Genomic DNA, 22,893 nt, shown 5'->3' on the forward strand with positions numbered 1-22,893 from the left:
CATTACATGTACTGGCATTAATGATACCCCTTTCCTGGAGGTAGACAACCACTGCGTCTTATCCAATGAAGTCCTCCTGTTTCCCTGGGGCCCTTCTCCTCCCAGGTGATCCTCCGAGCTAACACCGCCACCAGAGTCAGAATCAGGAAGCATCTGCCTTTCCCTGGCCAACTGAGAGGAGACTTTAGGTAGGGTTTTCGTGAGGACTCCATAGGATTCATCACACCAAGAGCGGAAGTACCTTTACCCCTGTGTCAAACCATTGAGCCACCTGTCCCGTGTATCTCTTAAACGTGCATGCAGCTGGCAAATTGACAGAGTTCCGGTGGGCGGAGGGGAAATGTAGGGTGACCCTTTGCAAAGTAGTACAATTCAACATTTTACAACAAGTCTACATGACTCCCCAGAAACTACACCTGATAAACCGAGTAATACACATGAATGTTCCAGATGTAGTTGTGACTTGGCAGGGTTTAGGCACATGGTTTTGGAGTGCCCAATGGCAAGACTTCTGGTGCAGGGTAATCACCAGGATAAATGATCTACTGGGGGGATGCGGGGAGCGGAAGCTTGACTGCTCCCTCAAGATATGCTTGTTGGGGGTTATACCAGGAGGGAAAAAGAGAGTGGTGCAAGAAGAAAACAGCTTCCTTTTTATTGCTATTAGAAAGGCGCTGAATAGCCATTTCTTGGAAATGCTCGAAGGGCCACTTGTTGAGCCAATGATTGTTGAATTTACAGGAATGGGTGGAAGCTGAGAAATTGCTAATGCATGAAAGGTAAAAGAAAGAGGAAATGAGTGACCTGGAGTTGGACTGGGTAAACTCCTTAATGATTTACAAACCTCCCCGAACGATTTACCACCCTGATGATGTAAGTGGGGGGGGGGGAGTCCTAATAATGAAGTCGCAAACGAGGGGTAACAAACTAATGGATGAAGTACAGAACTATGGAAACTTGGACTCATTGGCAACTCATGGATGATGATATGCACACGTTATGTACACCGGGAGGGCTGCGAAGAGATGAGGAAGGCAATGAGGGTACTGGGATCTGTGGGCCTTGTTTTCTTGTTCTTTGTTATGACTCTAAAAAGCCAATAAAAAGATATTTTAAAACAATGCATGCAGCTGGCCATTAGTAAATCCACATAATGAAAGTAAAGTTACAATGAAAACATGCATACTAGGCTTGCATTTTGTTTGACCCAGAGGTATTTAGTTTATCATGTGTTCTAGAAAGCTGAAAAATGATTGCTAGTTTTGCAATCGTTCTTTGACGTTTCTCAGTTGTTATCTCATCGGTATTTATTTTCACGATAATAGATGGTCCAGTTGTCACAGCTGTGTTTTCATTAAGTCTGGAACGGGAAGAGGAACCATATTTTCAAGAAGCGGCTGTGACTGCAAGGAGTAGCAACAGTGAGTAAAAATTGGAAAAATATTCAGTACTGTAGACTATTGGCTAACTGCTCATCCATCAGGGATGTTACCTAAATCTAATAATGTTTACAATATCGCGTATGCAGACAGGGCCCAGTTATGTTATGTTATGTTAATGTATTTTCTAAAGCACACACTCGCCGAAGCATCTTGGCGCTAGCAGAGACCAGAGGAGAAAAAAGATCAGCTAGAAGAAAAAGGATAGATGTAGAACAGATACATTTTTAAAAATCGACGGAAAGCCATATGATTATCAGTGCATCTTAGTAGAGTGGGCAGAGTGTTCCACAATTTAGCAGCGGCCACCCAGAATGAGTGTCCCCCAAGTCGCTCAAACTGATAGTGAGGAACAACGAGGCGACAGGAGCCCTTGGACTGTAGTTCGTGAGAGGGCTCATAAGGACCGAAATTTTCCTGAAGATACTCCGCACCTGACCCATAAAGCGCTGATGTACTATCACCAGTGATTTAAATTGCACACGCTGAAGGACTGGCAGCCAGTACAATGATCTAAGAACAGAGGAGATGTGAGCCCCGTAAGGAGTGCCAGTACAAATATGTGCCGTGTAATTTTGAAGAAGTTGTATCCGGTGCAGCAGGTACAAAGGTTGTGCCAGCAGCAGGGAGTTGCAATAATCTAGTTGACTTAATACCAACAAGGCCGTGACTAAAGGCGTAAATCGAACAGGAAGAGGCGGCAACACCCTGCGGAGGACACGAAGTTGAAAAAAGCCAGCCTTGCAAATGCCCCCGACCTGGGCATTCATTGACAATGAAGCGGAGAGAATGACTCCCAGATTTTTTACCTCCGAGACCGGAGAGGGGCACGTCCCCAGTTCAGTGGGACAGAAGGCGGGAGACCAGGTCAAGACAGTCCCAATGGCAGCCCGCTGGGGACCGCAAGAAAGGTACACCACCAGGACCGGGGTCTTGTCCACATTTAATTTCAGCCAATTGCTGCCCATCCACTCACGGCAGCCAAGCATCTCCTAAACTGAGATGCTAAGTCCGGCTGGGAAGTATCCAGCCGAACGATCTGTGTATCATCACCATAGAGTAACACCTAAAGCCGAAGGAGCGGTTGAGCAGAACAAGAGGCTGAATGTAGATGTTAGAGAGCCGGGAAGAAGGCCGATCCCTGGGGGAACCCACATAGCAGCATCGCAGCAGCAGCTGAGAAAAAGGAGGCAAAAGTCAATATTTGGCTACAGTCGGCCAAAAAAGATGCAAACCAAGCCAGAACCTGACCAGATAGACTGGCCACAGCCAAATGATCCAATAGCACCTGATGGTGCACTGTATCGAACGCGGTCAATAAATCTAATAGATTAAAGGCGCCTGTTCTACCCTCATCGGCCAGCCGACACAGGTCATTGTACACAGAGACCAGGATACTCTCTGTCCCGCGACCCGGGCAAAAACCAGACTGGAACGGATTTAGAAAGGAAGAGGGCTCAAGAAAAGACGTAAGCAGGGGAGAAACAAGAGATTCCATTAATTTCATACAGAACGGGAGTAAAGAAATAGGTCGAAAATTTGCCGGGGAAGTAGGATCTAATGAAGGCTTTTTCAGAAGCGGAATAACAGCCACCTGCTTAAGCTCAGGTGAGATGGACCCAGATCGACAAGAGTTGTTAACCGCTTCTGTCAGCCATATGGAAATTTAGGCAGAAATATCTTTCAAAATCCTCAAGGGGATAGCATCCGAGGGAGAGGCATATTTTAGTTTGGTAACTGCAAGCTCCACCTCCTAAACCTCCAGTACTACATAAACGTCATCAATGTGGTGCAGTTATGCATAGGACACAAAAATCATTCCCCATGCAAATATATATTCCAGAAATTAATGTTTGAATGTGGACAATTTTTGCCATGCTGCACATGCCATACCTATTTGCAACGTGCAAGGGCACATTTCATGTAATATTGCCCTTAGTTCTACACTAACTGCAATAGTGTGGTTCATAACAGCTTAAATGAAAAAAAACCCTTTTTCCTATGTCATTTTCTTGTATTTTTATTCTCTTGACATTGAGCTTAAGTGTTCATTTTCTATGATAAAACTATATATTTAGTCATTCAAATATTTTCATGTTTTTTTGAGAAAACACAAATGTCAAATTCACTTTCACCCCTTTTATTGCACTACATAAATCATCTACAGAAAGGTTATGATTGCAAACAATGTACACAATAGAGACCTCCTGTTTCTGTTTTCAATATGTTCTTCAAAACATGTTTTTAAAAAGACTACACGAGGCAACTCCAAATCTCAATATCTTCTGCTTTGGACTAATACTTTTTTAGATGGGACTGTCATTTTATTCCGAATATCTTTTGCCTCCAAAATATTTACTCTAGATGTATTGACAATGGGACAGGTTATTCGAATATGGTCATTAGTTTTATTTATTTATGCATTTCATTTTCAAAGCGTGCATACAACCCTTAGGCATTGAGACGCTGTTGCAGGTACAAAGTACTAGTCAAGCTAGTGTGATACAGGCATAGTTACATACAAATACAAGGTAGCATAGGTATAACCAAATGGCAATTATCAAACAAAAACATACAAAATCATACATCGGTATAAAGCCAATGGCAATTATAAAACAAAGCAAGCAGTAGGGCGGTGGGGCAGGAGAGGGTTCCTGGCGATAGGTGTGAGGGGAGGGATTCAGTTAGGTGAAAAGCTGAGTTTTTAATGCTTTTCAGAAGTTCCAGTAGGATTTCTCTGCCCTCAAGGATGGTGGGAGGGTCGTTCCAGTGCTTGGTAGCAAACTATGAGAAGCTGGAGCCTCCGGCTTTGCATCTTTTCACTTTGGAAATAATTAGTCTATCAGTGTAAGGGGTCCTAGTGGGTCTCGAGGAGTGGGCTTTGTTAATTCTTTTGGAGACGAATGGTGGTGCTGTGTTGGAAAGGTACTTGTGGGTATTAGAGAGAGTGTTTTGAAAGTGATCCGCTCCTCGATGGGGATGGGGAGCCATTGTGCGTTTCTTCTAGCTCTCGAGATGTGCTCTGTTTTCGGGTTGTTCAGGCCTACTCTGAGGGCGTTATTCTGGATGACTTGAAGTTGGAGGATGTTTTTAGAGGAGGTGCCATTGAATAAGATGTTGCAGTCATCGATCTTGGAGCCAATGATTGTCCGGGCAATGGTTAGGCAGTTGTTCTTGGAAAGGAAGGGTCTGGCTGCATTAAGGACTTTGGTAGCGTAGGCTGCTGAGGAGGCAATGGCACTTACTTGTCTAGTCATGGTGAGTGATGCATCTAGGGTAGACCCCTAGGGTCTTTTCAGTGTTTGAGACAGGAATTAAGCAATTGTCGATTTTGAAGGCTGAATATTGATTGTTGAGGGTTTTTAGGGTGCTTGGTGGGCAAACAATCAGGAATTTTGTTTTGTCACTGTTGATACAGAGATGATTGGCTGCCATCCACGTCTGAATTGTGGATTAGATAATGTTAAGGGTGTTAGAGATTTCTAAGTAGTTGCCTGAGAGGGGGAATCCGGATTTGAGTGTTGGCAAAGTTAGCTATGCCAAGGGAATCTAATATCTGGAAAAGGGGCCTGGTAAAAATATTGTAAAGCATTGGGGCGATGCAGGATCCTTGTGGCACACTGCAGGTGATGGGAGAGGGAGAGGCGTTGGCGATCTCTGAGAAAACCCTCATGAATCTTCCATTCAAGAAAGATGCTATCCAGGCAGTGGCTGAAGGTGAGAAATGAGCGTAAGTGGTGAGGTGGTGGCAGAGGATCTGGTGGTTGACCAGGTCATATGCCGCAGATAAGTCTAGGAGGAGGAGCAGGGCAGACTTGCCTTTGTCCCTAATCTCGTCTAATTGATTTTTAGATTGAGCAAGGCAGATTCCGTACCGTGCCTTGGGCGGAAACCGGATTGACGCATCCCTAGGATGTTATTGTCCTCCAGGAACTACTGAACTTGTAGGTAGGCAGCTCGGTCCAAGATTTTTTTAGGAGTAAGGGGACAGTAGTGATCGGCCTGTAGTTTGAGGGGATGGCTGGGTCTAGGGATATTTTTTTCAGGAGAGGGAGTACCCAAGCTTCTTTGAGGTTGGCTGGAACAGTACTTGAGCGATGGAGGTGTTTAAGATGGCTGTGATGATGGGAGTTAGTATGTCGGCACAGTCTTTGACAAGGAGTGCAGGGCATATGTTGCCTTTGCATTTTGAAGGTTTGAGACTATTAATCAGTTTGGTGACATCGGTTTCGGAGAGGTCTCTGAAGAAGAACGGAGTGGTGGAGGGGTCGGGGGTGGGTGGTGAGGAGTTGTTGCTAGTGGTCATGGGTACTATATTGAATGTCATTTCTTAAGATAGGATCTTCCTATTCAAGGTGTCAATTTTACCTAAGAGTGCCTCTTGGATGCTTGAGCACCAACTCTTGTCTTTGATGATGGTTGTGGGGGGAATTGCAGGGGATTCCAGTTCTCTGTATATGGTGAAAATGTATTTTGCATCTGACTTGACGTTGCTGATTCTAGTGTTGAAGAAGTTGGACTTAGCTGTGATAATGGCAGATTTATATTGTTTGGAGGCTTTGGTGAAATCCTGTTTTGCAGAGATGGTAGGTTCATTTAGCCAAGTTAACTGTTCTTGTCGTTTCAAGGTATGTAGTTCTAGGAGGTCAGGGGTAAACCATGAATTGGAGTGTCTGACAATCTTTGCTTTATGGGATACAAGGGGGGCTAAGTTGTTCACTGCCTTAGAGAGGATTGAAGTGTAGGTATCCACTAGTAAAATGGGGTTAGAGGCAAAGGGAGCCTGAAGGCAAAGAGTGTTGATGAGGGGTATGATATTGTCTCTTGTGAGCTTCTGTGAGCTCCTTGTGACAGCAGGAGGAAGTGGGTTGGGTTAGTGCTATTGGCTTGTTTAGCTGTGTGATAGAGAAATTGATAATATGGTGGTCAGACCAAGGACTGGGTGTGTTGGCGTCGGTGGAGATTTGGCAGTTGTGGTCTGCGATCCAGTCCAGTGTGCAGCCTTTGTTGTGTGTGGGATTAGTGATGCGTTGCGTGAAGGCAAGTGTGTTGAGAGCGTCTGATAATGATTTGGAATGTAGGTAATTAGGATCATGGAGGCCCAGGTTAAGGCCTCCTAGCAAGATAACTTTAGAGGAAGCTTTGAGGTTATCCTGGAGAATATGGAGTATATTTTGCTCAAAGTTTAGAGATGGGCCCAGAGGGCGGTAGATGAGGTGATTGGTGATAGTACAAGTAGGGGATGGTGAAAGTTTGAGTGAAAGAAATTCAGTATTCCCATCAATGGATGTATGAACTTGTCTAAGGGGAATGGATTATCTCGCAGCCATAGCAACTCTGCATCCCCTTGAGGTGGGTATGTAATTGTGCAGAATAGTACATCCCGTGGGTATGGCTAGGGCTAGGGCAGGGCCAGATAATTCATGAAGCCAGCTCTCAGTGATGGGTAGAGTGTCGAGGTTGTATTTGGTGATGAGGAGGCTTGATTCAGAAAGGCTAAGTGGGGAGGTGTCTGTTGAAGAGGTGAAGTTTGATTATTGTGGATGCTGTGGATTTTGGTGGGGTCCAGGGATGGGATAAGTGGAGGGATTGCTTGGAGTTTGATGTTGAAGAGGATGGTAGTTTAAAGGGAGACTTAAAGCTTTGAATCAGGATTTAGGGCTAGCCTTCTGTTCGGTATCAGAGATGCAGTCGTGACATATTGCAAGGTGTGAGGGTGGTGAGTTTGTACTGGTAGCGGGGTTGTGAGCAATGTCCTGTTATTGAATGTTGGCTTGTGCATAACATTGTAGTGCAAGAATGGAGGTGGTGAGTAGGGGTAGCATAGTAACTTTGTTACTGTTAGAGGGGGTTGTTACTGGACAGGGGAGCAGCAGCAGGATACTCATCTGAATTCAAGCTGATGCGCAACCTGAGGCGTGAGTTCCTAGTGTATGTTTCTTGGGGTGAAGTTTGGGCTACTTTATTGCAGAGATGTAATGTGGGCCGTGTGTGGAGATGCTGAATGCGCATGTGCGGGATTGTGGGGATTGTAGTTTTGTGCGTGCGATTTGCGCACTGTGGTCCTTGATTAGGAGAGGTGCTAGGAGAGCAGGGCAAGCGCGTTTTGCATGCGATGCTGACGTTGGCGGGGGGCAGCTGTTGAGCAGATGTAACTGCTGAGGGACGTGTTCGTGCTTATGAGGGGTGTATTGTTAATCATGGCAACTCGGCTGTGTGTCGCAGTCGGAGTATCATGAATAAATGCTGTGTTGACTTCCAGTCGGGAGTTTGAGCATGGTACTGAGGAGAATTTCCCATAATTGAGCACGGATCTGAGGAAACGTGTGCAGGGGTGGGGGGCAGCAGAGGGATCACAGGGTGGCAGTGAAGCCGTACGCGCAGCGTACTATGTAATGCAACAGTATCTTGCAAGCATGGAGAACTCGCACTGTAATGTTTGTTGACGAAGTCTGATTGTGCAACTGGTAGGCAGCGAGCAATCCCTGATACATTTTGGATGGCCATGCTATGATAGGCCAGTGCAGGCACATGTTGGGATATATATAAAACTGAGTTATCTAGCATACATCATTGAGCATTAGTAGAGGGGGATTTAGGCAGGGCCCATGGTCCAAATACTGTTTTAGAGTCCAGTACCTGATGTGACGCATGCGTATCGCGTTCAATGCGGCTGAGACAGGCAGAGACTGCTGGTAGAGATCTTGTGTCTTGACCTTCTGTGGGGGCCGGCTTTGCCTGCCGGCGCAGGAGATTGGCTGCTTCTAGCTGGTTCACCAGCCAATCATGGTGCTGCATGCCCAGTGGAGCCTGGTGTGCACCTAGGTACGGTGGCGGCCATCTTTGATGTAACAGGAAAGCCTCCAAATCCAGTGCTTCCTCCAGGGCATATGGGGTTGCAGGTCTCCCTGTAAGGAAGGGGGACGGTTGTCTCAATGAGACCGGCGGAGACTGCTGGTAGAGGCCTTACTGTTCCGTTTAGGCATATTTGTTACTCCCTTTCAGTCCTCCATAACAGTAGTAAACCTAATCTCAATTTCATTATTAATTTCCTCGTAGCAATTGGGGCTAGTACATGTTTGTCCGAGGGTTTTAGCTTGGTCTTTGCTTTGCATGCCCTCCAACAGATGTTCAAATCTGTCTAAATGAGTCTTTCTGCATTGCATAATTATATGATCCATCTTACCTCTTAGTTCTGCATCTTTCTATGTTTTCGCTATCTTGGATTTCTTCCGGTGAATATTCATCTGCTTGCAGAATTCCATGGCTGCAGGAGGATTACCCTCAGCATCTCGTTGCATCTTCTTACAACTGCAGGGATTGGAGTTGTGCGAGTTCCTTGTTCGGTGAGTTCAGGAACTTATTTCATTCTGTTCCTTAAATGCCATGCTGAAATGAATGGCTATGCTGGTCTGATGGGCCTGCGCGTGTGTCGCCATAGGAATTCTCATTCTGAGGGACTTGTAATGAAGTCCTGTCCAAATAACCTCCCATGGTTAGGGATCCATTCTCTTCACATAAGGGGATATGAGGGATTTACAAACATTTCTTTTTCTTCAGAAATCCTTGATAAGGGCTTGTCGAAGCGTTTAACATCCCCTTGTGAGATGTTTGGGTGCCTTTACTTGAGAGGTTATTAATACCTTTGGGTTTGTACCAGGGGTACATCACTTTGGTGGGAGTGGCAAACCTGCAGGATCACAATCTGCACCCATTGGGATATGCATCAACTAGCAGGCAGGACAACCCAGTGCCTAATGGCAATGCTCTCATAAATTGAGATGGTGAGTTCATCCCACTCGCCACAAACCGCACATCTCTGTGTGCTAATATCTTTAAGACTTTGGGAGGAGTCATTATCACTTGGTATAATGACCATTCCCCAAACTGTTGTGTGTCATTGTCCCACAACGTTACAGACTTCTTAGCATTGGCCTATCCACATTAGGCATCTGTAACCCATTTCTTTACCATCCTAGTTTATTAGGAACCCATTATTACTTAACTGTCTTCTTTCCCGTCCTTCTCTGAAGACCTGGTACTCAATGCTATGCTGAGAATTATTTCCTGCGCCCCCTCGGATCCGCTATCATTGGCAGTGATGAAGGAGGTTTCGGTTGACCTCCTCAGTGAAATTACGGCGGCCGTGAATATTTCTTGCCAGCCGGGGTTTATCCCCCCAGAATTTATGGCTGCCCTGGTTATCCACTTGCTGAAGAAGCCATCTATGGACCCGCTCTGCCTTCTAATTTCTGACCTATTTCTCTCCTTCCATTTCTGATGAAGCTTCTTGAATCACGGGTCTCTCCTATTCTTTTCTCTTTTCTTAAATCTTCCTGTCTCCTTGACCCGGCCCAGTCTGGCTTTCGTCCGGGCAGGGGCACGGAGAGTGTCCTTGTCTCTGTTCAGGACGACATGGCCAGGCTGGTTTACATTCTCCTAGATTCTCCTAGATCTGTCAGCGGCTTCGACACCGTCGACCATGTCATCCTGCTCTCCCGCCTGAGCCAGATCAGTGTTTCGGGTCAGGCACTGGCTTGGTTTGTTTCCTTCTTGGCGGATAGGTCCCAAACTCTTTCCCTTCCTCCTTTCACCTATGAGTCCTGCCACCTCAGCTATGGTGTTCTTCAGGGGCCGGGTTTGTCCCCCATTTTTTTTCAATATTTATATCTTCCTGTTAGTGCACCTTATCCGCTACTTCAGCGTCAGATGCTATTCGTACACCGACGACACCCAACTTCTGATACGTCTCGACCTCGATCAGGCTGAGATGTCGGAGTGTCTGAATAAGTGCCTGACGGCTGTGGGTGAGTGGATGGGTTAAAACTGGTTGAAATTGAATGCGGACAAAACTGAGGTGTTGGTGGTGGGCTCTCCTCCTACACTCTGGATTTCCTCCTTCTGGCCCTCCTCTCTAGGCATACTCCCGAGCCCTCTACTAAGGTAAAAAATATTGGGGTCCTTATGTCCGACAATCTGTCTATGGCAGCTCAGGTATCCGCGGTCTGCCAGACCGGTCATCTTCAGCTGAAAATATTGAGAAAGACACTCCATCTGATCCCTGGTGAACTACGTCCCCCAGTTGTAGCCGCCATGACTATGAGCAAATTAGACTACTGTAACTCTGTCTATCTGGCCCAGCCTAAGGGGCTGGTAGGCCGGTTTGCAACGTCTTCAAAACATGGCGGCACGGATGGCAACCGGGTCCCCGTATGGGGCTCACATCACCCCCGTACTGCGCTCTTGTCATGATCCCTGTCCCTAAACCTCTTAGGCAAAACACTGAAGCCAGGCTACAATCCTCCATATTGGCCTTAAAGGCCTCCCCATCTCATCTGAGACCCTCTTGGAATCGGTCCTGGCGCCTTTGGCGCCAGGCTCATACATGTTCAGAGAAAAGACTTGAGAACTGGACTTGGTAAAGGTCTTTGATGAAATATGGATGCCCCCACATAGCTCAGTTCTATGAACTGAGCTATGTGGTATAGCTTTTTGGGTGTGGTTAGGCCTAGGGATACCTGGAGACTATATAAACCATGCCCGGGCAGAGGAACACGCTCCTGAGATCCTCGTCTGCCTTCCTAGAACCGCGTACCTGAAAGAACAAGAACAACATTGGCACAACACTTACCTTGAGTAGAATCCTGCTTCCATCCATCGCCCCTCTGGTCCAGAGAACAGCATCTCGGCGGCGCCATCTCCAATTGCGGGACTCCGCATCCTGGGAAGAAGAGAGCGAAGGAAAAACACATTAGTAAGCGTTCTCATATTCCGATTCCGAAAACAGCAAGAATAATCACACGCTTACCAACATTAGTAAGCGTTCTCATATTCCGATTCCGAAAACAGCAAGAATAATGACACGCTTACCTGCACTCGAGCTGCTCATGGTCAAATCCGTTCCGGAGCATACCATCGACCTACAAAGGAGAAAAAAGACAGGTTAGCACATGAAAAGACAAGAAGGCGAAACACATTACGCTTTATTCACCGCTAAATACTCTCTCAGCCGGCAGGCATTCTGGGACATTGCAGCAGCCTGCAAGGGAAAAGAGAGACATAGGTCAGCACAAGAAAAAGGCGAATAGCGCCACGCATCGCGCTTTCACTCACCGTTTCGTGCTCGCCCCCCCCAAGCAGCGCGACACCATCAACGACCTTCATCCAGCACCTAAAGGGAGAAGAGGAGTCATTAATAGGGTCAAGAGAAAAGAAAAGGACAGTTCATCAAAATCAAAACCAACAAACCTACCTTGTCGGACTGGAGTTACAGCAAATCTGGACTCATAGGGCCTGCACCAGTGAAGCAACTAGGTCGCGCCGCGCCCACATCAGCAATGCACCCGTGCACCGAGAAGCAGGACGGAGAGCGCACAATACAAGAAAACAAGGTGAGGAGAGGACAAAGGGGAAGGTTTGGTCCTCAAGGGAGGTGGGAGTCAAGCAACAAGAGACAGTAAAGTTAAATCCGAAATTCCTGTATTTCAGGCCCAATCTTCGGTCAAACAGATTCCAAGGGACGGGTTCGAGATCGTGAGTGGTCCAATCCGGCTGAGTGGCGTCCCAGTGGATATAAGGTGAGCATTACAGCTCTCTGCACTGGCTCCCCGTGGTCCAGCGCATCCAATTTCAGTCCCTTTGCATTGTTCACCGTGCTCTCCATGACCAAGGAGCGCAATATTTGTACACTAAGTTTGTGCGCTATGCCCCAAATCGCCCCTTGCGGTCGGCAGCCTCCGGTCTGCTTTGCATGCCGCGGTTTCGGCTTTCCCAGGTGGGGGTCGGGCCTTCTCTTTTGCTGCCGCCCAGCTCTGGAATGTCCTCCCTCTACCTATGAAACTTCTATCTAATCACCTGCTTTTACGGAAAGCCTTAAACACTCTCGTGTTCTGATTTTCTGTTCGCCTTTGTTGCTTTTTTAGCCTGGCTCTTGGGCTCCTTCTCTCTAGTGCCATGATTCCTCCGGGAGACCATGCGCTTTACAAAACTCCTTAACATAACATAACTGTACATACAGGAGCAGGGAATCGTTCCCCTGTTGAGGGTTTGAACCACTAGAGCTCTTATTAACCAATCTAGTAATACATAAGTTAGTTGCTTGGATGGCACTTCATACTACTATCGGGATGTCTCAAAGTGCTGATGGCGAAATGAGGAGTGGAAGAAGAATTAGGGGGACAGAGGGAGTAGCAGAGGAAGGAGGCAACATGTTATGCATTTGTATCATGTATTATGCCCTAATGAGAGACATGTCGATCATTCAGAACATCTTTCCATACAGTGTTTTCCCCCACTATTCTATATGACTTTGTTCAATGCTTATGTGCCTCCTCAATGTGCATTTCTCCCTCTTCAGTGCGTGTCATTCGGCTGTGTATGTCCCTGCTCATGGGTATTTGTAACACACACGTGTGTTTTATTTTACCACCACATTGTTAATGTGCCTCCTCTGTGTATTTCTCACACCTCTGTGTAGTTCTCCCTCTGTGTATTTCTTCCTTCACAGTGTATATGGCTCATCTCAGTATTTATATTCTGGCTCTGTGTCTATTGTTTGAGAACCTCAGTGCGTGAAGGACCATGGCTACAGTACACGTCACAGTAGGGATAGTAATACAAACATCAACGTCCCTTTTCGATTTCGAAAACAAGTTATACAATACTCTGCACCAACCACTAGATGTCGGCCTATGCAAAGCATGTGAATCTAAGCAGATACAAGACAATTACAGGTATGTAATATTTGTCATATTGTTACTAACTCTGTGAATATGTCACTGCTCATTGTTTATGTCCCTACTCACTGTATATCTCCTTGATTTGGGCACATGTCTCTACTCAGTGATATGCCACTTATCGGCTGCATAAGCCAAGATGATGTAAAGCTGCCAGTAATTAGTGCAGAGGTTTCATTCAGGCTGATAGTACACACACCAAAATTATTGATAATTATGTTTCTATGACCTTGGAGGGGGGTCTTTGAAAGTTTAAGGCACCCATCACAATAAATAATCCATCTTTGTTCTGGTTGGGCCAATCCTCAATTATAGCTTTGATGAATTCTATAAATTCTACCACGCACATATAACCAGTTGAATTGTAGATGTTAATAAGTCATATTTTAATGGTATCAAGGTTTTTATCTTAACAACTCCTGATAGAATATAGGGGCTGTGTCTATTAGCAAATTCTTTTAGCATTAGATAATTTCTCGCACCTATTACTAAACCACCAAAGGGTCTACCAGTTGTGTTACGTCTAGCAGGTCTGTGGAGGAGGTGGTAACTATCAATGTTTCTTTCTCTCATGAGCCATGTCTCCTGTAACTCAATTGTATTTGCTTTTTATAAGTATTTAAGGCCCTCCTCCTTGCTTGTGAATGAATTGTAAACCCTGGTGTTCCATGACAGTATGCTGATGTTTAAGGATGGGGAAGTAAATCGATAACTTAATTCCCTTCTTTTCTTATTGTCCTTCTGTTTTTTTTTACTTAGTTTCAGTAGGTTCCCCATATTTAATAAACTTGTATCCAAACTCTGAGAAGCATGTAGCATCCCCAGTACCAATATGATTGGGGAGGGAATATGAATCCATGCCCAATTTGCTTCTTTAGTAGTTGTTGGTATTTCCACCAGTGAAATATCAGTAGTGGCAATCGCTTTAAGTTGGGTGAGGCGGTGGATGATTTCTAATGCATTAGAGTGATTGAGCAATGGGCTGTTAAGGTGGCATACGTATCTACAATTGTTATTTGTTCCAGGAAATCCACCGTGCAATGTTTTATTGAATCCTTAGTGTTGGCCTTATAAGTATAAGCCAAAGGTGATGGAGGGGTCTAGGTTACTGCAATTATTCAGATAAATATTACCAGTGCCAGTGCTAGTTGGATTTATCTGTGTGTTTTCTTCAAGTGTGTTTTTTTCCCCTTGATTCTTTATCCAATTATCGAAAGAACCTGGGAAGGATTTTACTTCTTTGTCCTGCCAAGTGAATCTGGATTGTCTTGTAGTAATTAAGTCATAGCCAATCTCGGTCTCATTACAGACCATATTATCGCTTATTGTCATCGCCATAGATTGAGATGTATTTGTCTTCTCATGTTTCTTTTGAACCCTCTTTTTCATATTTTTAGTTCCTCGTATCATCTTAGTGGTGGTCTGCTCCACCAATATTTGGATTTTACTTGCTACTCCATTTGTCAGACCTCAAGATGTTCCCACTATCTCTTCTGACAGAGGGGTATCGTTGATGGTGATTACAGATGAAGATAATCTTGGGTCTGTCAATATAGACTCCATGTTCCCTTGGAGTTCCACCCGAGGGGGGATTGTATAGCACAATGTCGACCAATTTAAGTAGGCCTTCTTTTATTACCTGCTGTTCTTTAACTAGCAAATCTTATAGAGGGCTTTTTAAGATGCTCTGAATCTCTCTGCCGCATCTCTTCCGAGCTGTCGGTGGAAGAGAAAGTATCATTATGCTTCATAGTGGGCCGATCATATGGTTCAGCCGTTAAGTCATGCTATTTAGATAAAGTAGGGGGCAAAGAACCTAGCTGCCCAGTTACATCTTTGTTGGCTTGAATACTATGCTGTATTTCATTCACAGCATTTGCCTCATACTCTTACGTCCCGTCCCCTTTCCTCCATACTGTATGGGCGTCCCTCACGAGGGACGGAAGACGGAACATTTTTTACTAGAAAAATCTTCTTCCCCTTTAAATTTAGAGGTGCACAGGGGCGTGGCCATGGGAGCATGCCCTCGCCTGACTCTGCCCACCGGCGCCACTACTCAGTCCCCTTTTCTACGTCGAAGGGAACAGAATTCACCAGCGCTCCTGGGTTTGGCTTTGGCCATGTAATGCCACACGTTCTTCCCCAGATATTCTTCTATCTTTGTCTTTTTCTTTTCAGTTAGGTACTTGGTCCTCCTACACCACGCTACACCCCGGCGCATGTCGACTTCAGCGGGCTTCAGTAGGGGTCCAGCCTGCGAGGGGCTCTTCCCTACATCTGACCCCCAAGCCCTTTGCCTCCGCTGCCTTGGCCCCGACCACAGCTGGGAAGGTTGTTCCGCGTGCAACGCACTGACTCCACGTGCACTGAAGAACAGGCTAGCTAGGTGGAGGGAGCTCTTCCAGAAGTCACCTCCGGTGGACCTAAAGGACTTCGTCAAACATCGCTCGAGGCCGAAGGTAAGGCCTCTATTTATCATTGCACCCCGTAAAGGGCGACTCCTTCCCAAAGAAGCGCCCGACCGGGAGGAACCTTTCGGGGTTCTAGCAACATGTCAGGAAAGCCTTGTATATTTCCCACGGAGTGTAGACAATGAATTCTACCCAACAATATAACCCTGTGTATGGCTAGAAAACCAATACCAAGGGATCTATTATTTGGAAGAATGGGCCCAAACACGTGCAGCAGATCTCCTAGAACCGGAAAGAAAAGGCAAATTTAGCAACAGTCCTTTCTCAGATAACACAATAAAAGACGAGGTATAAATGACACCAACCTGAACTGGGTTATAGCTAGCAATAGATTAACCCCGCAATGTGGCTGGCAATACAGGGTAGAATAAACAGGTGTAAGGGGATGTCTGAAGCATCTGGAGATAGACAAGAAAATATATATTCAAGATATAGGTAAGGTAAAACAGTGCTAGGAGGGTAAGGAAGAAATGTCAGATGAACCTTACCGTGTGCTGAGGTGGGACAGCTCCTATGGTGCAGCAGCAGAGTGGAGACGCTGGAAGTAAGGCCTGGAAGCACTGACAAGGTGACTGGACTATTCCCGATGAAACGCGTACGCCTAGAGGACAGGAAGTCCTTTCTAGTGCCCGACGTAACGAGGATGCTACCCAGTCACCCCTCAAGGGACACACAAAGTCTCTAGTCTGTACCCGGCTGACTTGAGAGGAGAATGGCTTCTGGACTCACTACGTAGCATGTTCAGAAGGATGAGTATAATACCACTGCGTGCACAAATGCAAGTATCCGAGTGAAAAGACAGTCTGTGGAACAATCTGGGTCGTCAACAGGGCAGGCAGTTAATAATCCAAGGGGGGAACCAAAGCAATACGTAATGAGTTCCGTGTCGGCAACAGGTGGTCTTGTGGAATCCAAAGGAGAAATGAGGCAGTCTGTAGAGCGTTCCGAGTCAGCAACTGGGCAGACAAGACAGTATCAGAAGGGTCAAGACCAGAGGCAAAATCGTGGTTGTGCGAAGCAAGGTTCAATTTCCTGCAATGGCAGCGAAAGACCCAAAGTGACTCTCAACAGGCGAGGAGTAGGAAGAGACGGAGTCCAAAGAACAGGCTATGAATCAAGAAACCAGGAAACACAGTAACACAAAAAGACAGAACGTAACACACTTCAGCCAAAATCAGAAGCGCTGAGTACTGGGCAAGGAGGAGCTTAAGAGCCGTGAAGTCACATGACTAAATTTGCGTGTGACATCAAGATGCATTAGTGTTTATGCCCCAATTTCCATGGCAACTGCCACCGCGTAACAAAGGGCGTATGTTTTCTCACTGCTGTAAGTGTCGAGTAATGAGTGCTATATCGCTGTGAGCCATATCTGATCCGATTGCGAAGAGGCAGTAAACGTGATTGTGTGCATGGTTTTGGGACACTGGAATGCTTAATCAGGGGAGAATGTGACGGAGGACTGGAGGTACCATCTGGATTCCTGACACACACCAGCACACGTACTAAGGCTAGTCCAGCTACCAGTCTCACGGCCGAGGGGTCTCCGGATCCTTCAGGTGTCAGTGCTGAGGGACCGCAAGGTTCTTTTACCGGGGTTACTCCCGAGGTGGCAACGCCCTAGGACGACCATCATGTCCGAGGCAGCCCCTTCACGCAGCGCTACCGGCTGCTCTGCCGAGTGCAATACGCCTTCTAGGTCACGGCCTGAGGTGCGGGATAAGCCTAATGTTCCAACGCCAAGCGTCTTGGACGGGGTTGGTTCCAGCGAGTCAACGGTGTCAACCAGGTGTGTGGCCTACAGTTTATCCATCAGCAGCGCAGGGCAGGTTTCCCCTGCATCCCAGGCAGAGTGTGCCTCTGCCTCAGTAGCCGTTAGCCACTCTGTCAATATCACCTGCTACTTCTACAGCCTCCGAAGACATGTTCTTCCAAAGATTCCTAGGACTGATGCAAACTCCCCAGATGGGGGGGGGCCATCCTCCGGGATGCCATCAGGGACATGCTCCCCCAGGTCACCCCACCGGCACCCATAGTCAGTCCTCCTATGGCTTTGGTGCCACAGGCCCCAGCGCAGCCACTGCTGCCCCAGCCGGCTCCTCCGATTCCAGTTTCCCTGCCTCCCACAGTACAGGCGGTTCCACACCAGCCTCCACAACAGCCACCGACTCCGGTCTCGACACCGCAGTTAACGGCGCCCAGCACTCCTCCACCAGTTCCGGACCCTCAGAGCTCTCTGTTGGACACTGACGAGGAGGTGGACCCCGACACAAAATCTTCAGCCAGGGCCTTCCACGAATGCCTTGCAGGTTTGGCTGAATATTTGGGCCTTCCTCAGCTCGCGCAGCCCGTGGAGGGGGTCTTGGCAGATGTCCTCAACCTAAGACCCCCCTACCAAAACGGGGATCCCGATGCAGAAAGACGTAGTTGCCCTGGCCAAGAAGGGTTGGCTCAAGCCGCACTTGGTCCAACCTGTCAATCGGTGCCTCAACGCCAAGTATAGGCAGATGGAGGGGGATACACTCTTGCTTTCGGCGCATCCTCAACTGCACTCTTCCATGATCGCTGTGGCGTGACTCTATTCTAAGCCCCAGTCGCCCTAGGCCACCTCGTCCTCGACGCTGCTACGCAAGGAGGAGATGATCTTGGAGGCGTGTACTCCGTCTCCTTGCACCTGCGTCAAGCCAACGCGAATGCCATGCTGGCAGCCGTTAACCAAAGGCTCTGGCAGGAAATTGCAGACTTCCTCCCAGAACTTCAGGCACAGAGCCAAGCGCGCTTCAAGGCGGCCTAGGAGAAGCCAAGCTGGTAGTGCAGGACATCATAGAGTCTTCCGTGGCCCACATCGATACCTCTGGCTGGTCCATCTGCATTGCCACGGACATGAGAAGGACTGCCTGGCTCCGAGCTACTAAGTGTAATCCCGATGTCCAGGAACGCATATTGCACCTTCCATTCGAGGGTAGTGACCTCTTCCACTCCACCACGGATGAAGAATTAGATAAAAAAAGAACAGCTCGCAAACCGCAAAGTCTTTATCTATTCTTACAAAGGCCATGCCCGAGGCCTACACCCAATCGCAGCAACGATCTGACAAGGGGCGGTTGTTTGCCGGGTTCCTGGGCTTCCAAGAACAGAGTTCCAGGCAACCTGACCGTTCTCTGAGTCAGCACCAAAGGAAACAACAAAAGGGGGGTGGGGTGAGGGCAAGGGGTTTTTCCAATCCCCCTCCTCCACAACAGCCTCGGAGGGAAAGAAGGCATGACACGCCCCTTTGGGTCCACGTGTCTCCGGTGGGGGGCAGGCTTGCCTTTCACGTGCAATTTTGTCGCCAGAATTTTTCCGACCCCTGGATCCTCTCTGTAGTATCCACAGGGTACCGCCTACCGGTACCTTCCTCTCCTCCCTCCTCCCCTCCTCTCCCACAGATTGGGACAACAACTCTGATGGCAGTGATCCGGTTGTTCGTTGAGAGCCAGGCAGTGGAAGAAGTCCCAGCCTCCCAGCGAAGTTTGGGCTTTTATGCTAGGATTTTTGCCATATAGAAGAAGAACCAGGCTGGCCTAAGAGTTGTGTTGGAGCTTTCTACCCTCAATCTCTCCCTACCTCTGTAAAAATTCAAGATGGTCATGCCAGCTCTTATTGCAGAAACACTGGACAGGAGAGACTGGATGTGCTCCCTGGATTTTAAGGACTCTTATCTACACGTCCCGATTTGGCAGCCACATCGTTCCTTACAGCGCTTCAGGATCATGGGCTGCCATTTCCAATATCAGGTGCTACCCTTTGGCCTCAATTCGGCGCCAAGGGTATTTACCAGGTTAATGAATGCAGTGGCAGCTCTCCTCAGGGCCCAGGGCCACCACGTCTACCCATACCTGGCCACCTCTCCGGAAGCGGGTCGCCATGCCGCCTCCGCAATGATGAACGCGCTCCACGACCTGGGCTTCACTATCAATCTCAAGAAGTCCCAGCTGCAGCCCACACAGAGCCTGAACTTCTTGGGCCTCATCTGGGACATAAGCTCCGTGAGAGTCTTTCCCTCGGAGGACAAGATTGCGGCCATCAAGAGAGCCACAGCTCACTTCCGTTCCAGGCCAGTGACCTCAGCCTGGTGCTTCCAACACCTATTTGGTCTTATGGCAGTGGTCCTGTTGGCCGTACCGCACACAAGACCCAGGGTGAGGAGATTACAGCTGCACTTCGCAGCCTCATGGAATCGGGGGAAGGGCTCCCAAGCGGAGCCAGTCAACATTCTTCCCTTTCTCCACTCAAACCTCCAGTGGTGGTCCGTGGACTACAATCTGCGGCAGGGCAAGCCCTTCTGACAGCCAGCCCCTCTGACAGCCGGCCCCTCATGTCACAGTTACTACGGACTCTTCCCTAGAGGGCTGGGGAGCCACCCTGAACAACCACAGCGTCCATGGAGTCTGGACTTGGCAGGAGTCCCACATCAATTGGCTAGAATTGAAGGCCATATGGCTGGCTCTCAAGGCCTTTCCCCCTCTTATCGAGGGCAAGACAGTTCTTACCCAGACAGACAACTCCACCAGCATGTACTATGTCAACAAGCAGGGGGGTACCACTTCCCCTCCGCAGTGCAACCTAGCAGTCAGCATGTGGGAATGGGCTCTGGACAACATCTACCTCATGACTGTTCACCTCCCAGGGGAGTCCAACCTGGAAGCGGACAGGCTCAGCAAACTGAGGACTGACAATTACGAGTGGCAATTGAACGACCTGGTAATGAAGGAGATCTTCCTCAGGTGGGGGCATCCCCAGGTGGATCTGTTTGCCTCCCGGGACAACAGGAAATGCCAGCAGTTCGCCTCCTGGCAGAGGCAAGGCTCCAGCTCCCTGGGCGATGCAATCCAGATACAATGGAACGACATGACGGCATACGTCTTCCCGGCCACACCCCTGGTCCACAGGGTGATCTGCAAGATAAAGGAATCCTGGCACCTGTCATGACCCTTGCCCCTGGCCCTCACTGGCAAGTCAGCCTTCCAGTAAGGGCCAGGTCAAAGGCCTTAAAACCTCATCCAAGACCATCATGAAGACCAACATTAGAATGGGACTATTTACTTGGGACTATTTAACTTGGGGGTGGGGGGGTTCAGCCAACGTGAAGGCACACACATAGCTCAGTTACAAGGAACTGAGCTATGCGGTCTAGTCTTTTGGGTGTGGCAGGCCTGGGACTACTTTACCTGGACTACTTTGGGTGTGTCAGGCCTGGGACTATTTTACATGGACTAATTTACCTGAGGCTATTTAAACCGCACCCAAACAGCAGAACATGCTTTGCGTTATTCTGCTGTGGGCAGCGTAACGCTCACCGTGTCCAGTTCTTTGATGCCAGTTTACCTGAAACCAAGGACCTGCAGAGAGATAGAGAGATGGAGAGAGAGAGAGAGAGAGAACACTACGAAACTTACCTAGAACAGTATCCTGTCTTCAATCCATCAATGACTTCAGTTCCACTCACCTGAAGGTACAAACTCCATCATCCGGCACCGCATGCACCCTGGAATACCATAACCTGAAAAGAGGAGAAAGAAAGACAGCATTAGTAAGCGTTTACTCACGTTTCCTCCTGAATGAAGAAAGCCACACAATTCTTACCTGGGTAGTCATCTCCTGGTCAGTATCATTGATGGAACATTACGGCGCTCGGCGAGGAACATCGCAACCTGCATGGAGAGAAAAGACACAGGTTAGGAATATAAAAGGCGAAACAGCACAGCGCATTGCGCATTACTCACCAGACCGCATCGCGCACACCGCGCTTTCGCCTACCGGCCCATGCTCATCTTCAAACTGCATGACAACACCAAAATACCTTTCCATACCTAAAAAAAGGAAATAAGCAAGACATTATTATTCGAACTAAGAGGAACATAAGAACTGCATATAAAGACTGTAAAGCAGCAAACCTACGGAGTCACACAGGGGGGGGGGCTTGCATCAGTGAAGTAACTTGGTCACTGCTCGCCCCCCACATCTACGCGCCCCTGCCACGAGGAGCAGGACAGAGAATCCACCTTTTACAATATTAAGGTGAGGAGAAGGCCCAAGGGGGAGGAAGGAGTTGAGGCCAAGGGAGGCGGGAAAACAAAAAGGGCTCTGGTATTGAATCCAGCTCTCCTATATTGCAGACCCATCTTTAACCAGCGGCGTTACCAAGGGACCGGGGGAGGGTTCGAGAGAGCACATCATCCAACCTGGGCTGGGTGGCGTCCCCGTGGATACCAGGTGAGCGTAACAGCACCTCAGCATCATTTTGATAGCTCCATGGTGGCCGGCGAGACCGTGGTTCTCCAAGCTACTCAGCCTTTCAGACAGACCACCCATTCACCTACCACTGGGCCCAGCTTCTCTCCTGGCCCAGCAGGGTTTCAGGGTACTCCACCTGCTCCTCACAAACTAGCCCTCGCATAGTGGTTCCTGAGCAGGTCACGCTGAAACACTTGAGCCTCTCTCAGGCTAACCTAGAGATCATCCAGGGCACTAGAAGCAAGGCTACTAGGAGCCAATATAAGAGTAAATGATCTAGATTCTGTCATTGGGCTGACTCTAGGGAGATCAACACGCTTAAGTGCACCTTGGATGAGGTACTCTCCTTTTCGGCACACCTCGCCCACTCCGGCATACAGGTGGATACATACCGCACCTATCTGGCAGCCATAGGGGCTTACAGGAATTCGGAGGAGGGCCTCTTCTCCTCCAACTTGGTAGTCAAGCGACATCTGGTGGGCCTACACAGGCTTTACCCGCCTATGAAGAAACCACACCTGGTGTGAGACCTTAATGTTGTGTTGGGCACCTTGGCGCACAAACCTTTTGAGCCAATGGCGCCTGCGGACACGGGATGGTCACCATGAGATCCAGGCTCTGGTGACTTCAGAGCCCTACACCACCTTTCACAATGACAAGGTCGACCTGCGAACGCACCCTGCGTTACTTCCCAAGGTGAGCTCCTCCTTCCATCTCAATGAGGAAATAGTCTTACCCACTTTCTTCTACGACCCCAAGGACGAGCCTCAGAAGGTCGTGCACCGTCTGGATGCCAGACGTGCGCTTAAATACTACCTGGACAGGACCAAGGACTTCTGCAAGTCGGACGCCTTGTTTGTCACTTTCGGTGGGGCAAGGCCTCCGGGCCTCCTTATCGGGCCTCCAAGGCCTCCATAGCAAGGTGGATGGCTGCGGCCATCAAGGAGTCCTATGAGGGGCAGCACAAACCAGTGC

The 22,893-nt window shown here is 48.2% G+C and overlaps 1 protein-coding gene across 4 annotated transcripts in view; it reads left to right on the forward strand.

The window, feature by feature from the left end:
* The window catches only part of LOC138467757 (zinc finger protein 2-like), a 1,341,736-nt gene that overhangs the window by 739,582 nt on the left and 579,261 nt on the right, over window positions 1-22,893 (forward strand). For all 4 annotated transcript variants that reach the window (XM_069607988.1, XM_069607987.1, XM_069607989.1 and 1 more), the window contains exon 8: window positions 1,326-1,421. In XM_069607988.1, coding sequence (XP_069464089.1) covers window positions 1,326-1,421 — 96 coding nt within the window. The remainder of the gene's footprint in view (window positions 1-1,325; window positions 1,422-22,893) is intronic.

This window comes from Ambystoma mexicanum, chromosome 4q, assembly GCF_040938575.1.
Source record: "Ambystoma mexicanum isolate Mex_15411 chromosome 4q, UKY_AmexF1_1, whole genome shotgun sequence".
In the NCBI taxonomy this organism is placed as follows: domain Eukaryota; kingdom Metazoa; phylum Chordata; class Amphibia; order Caudata; family Ambystomatidae; genus Ambystoma; species Ambystoma mexicanum.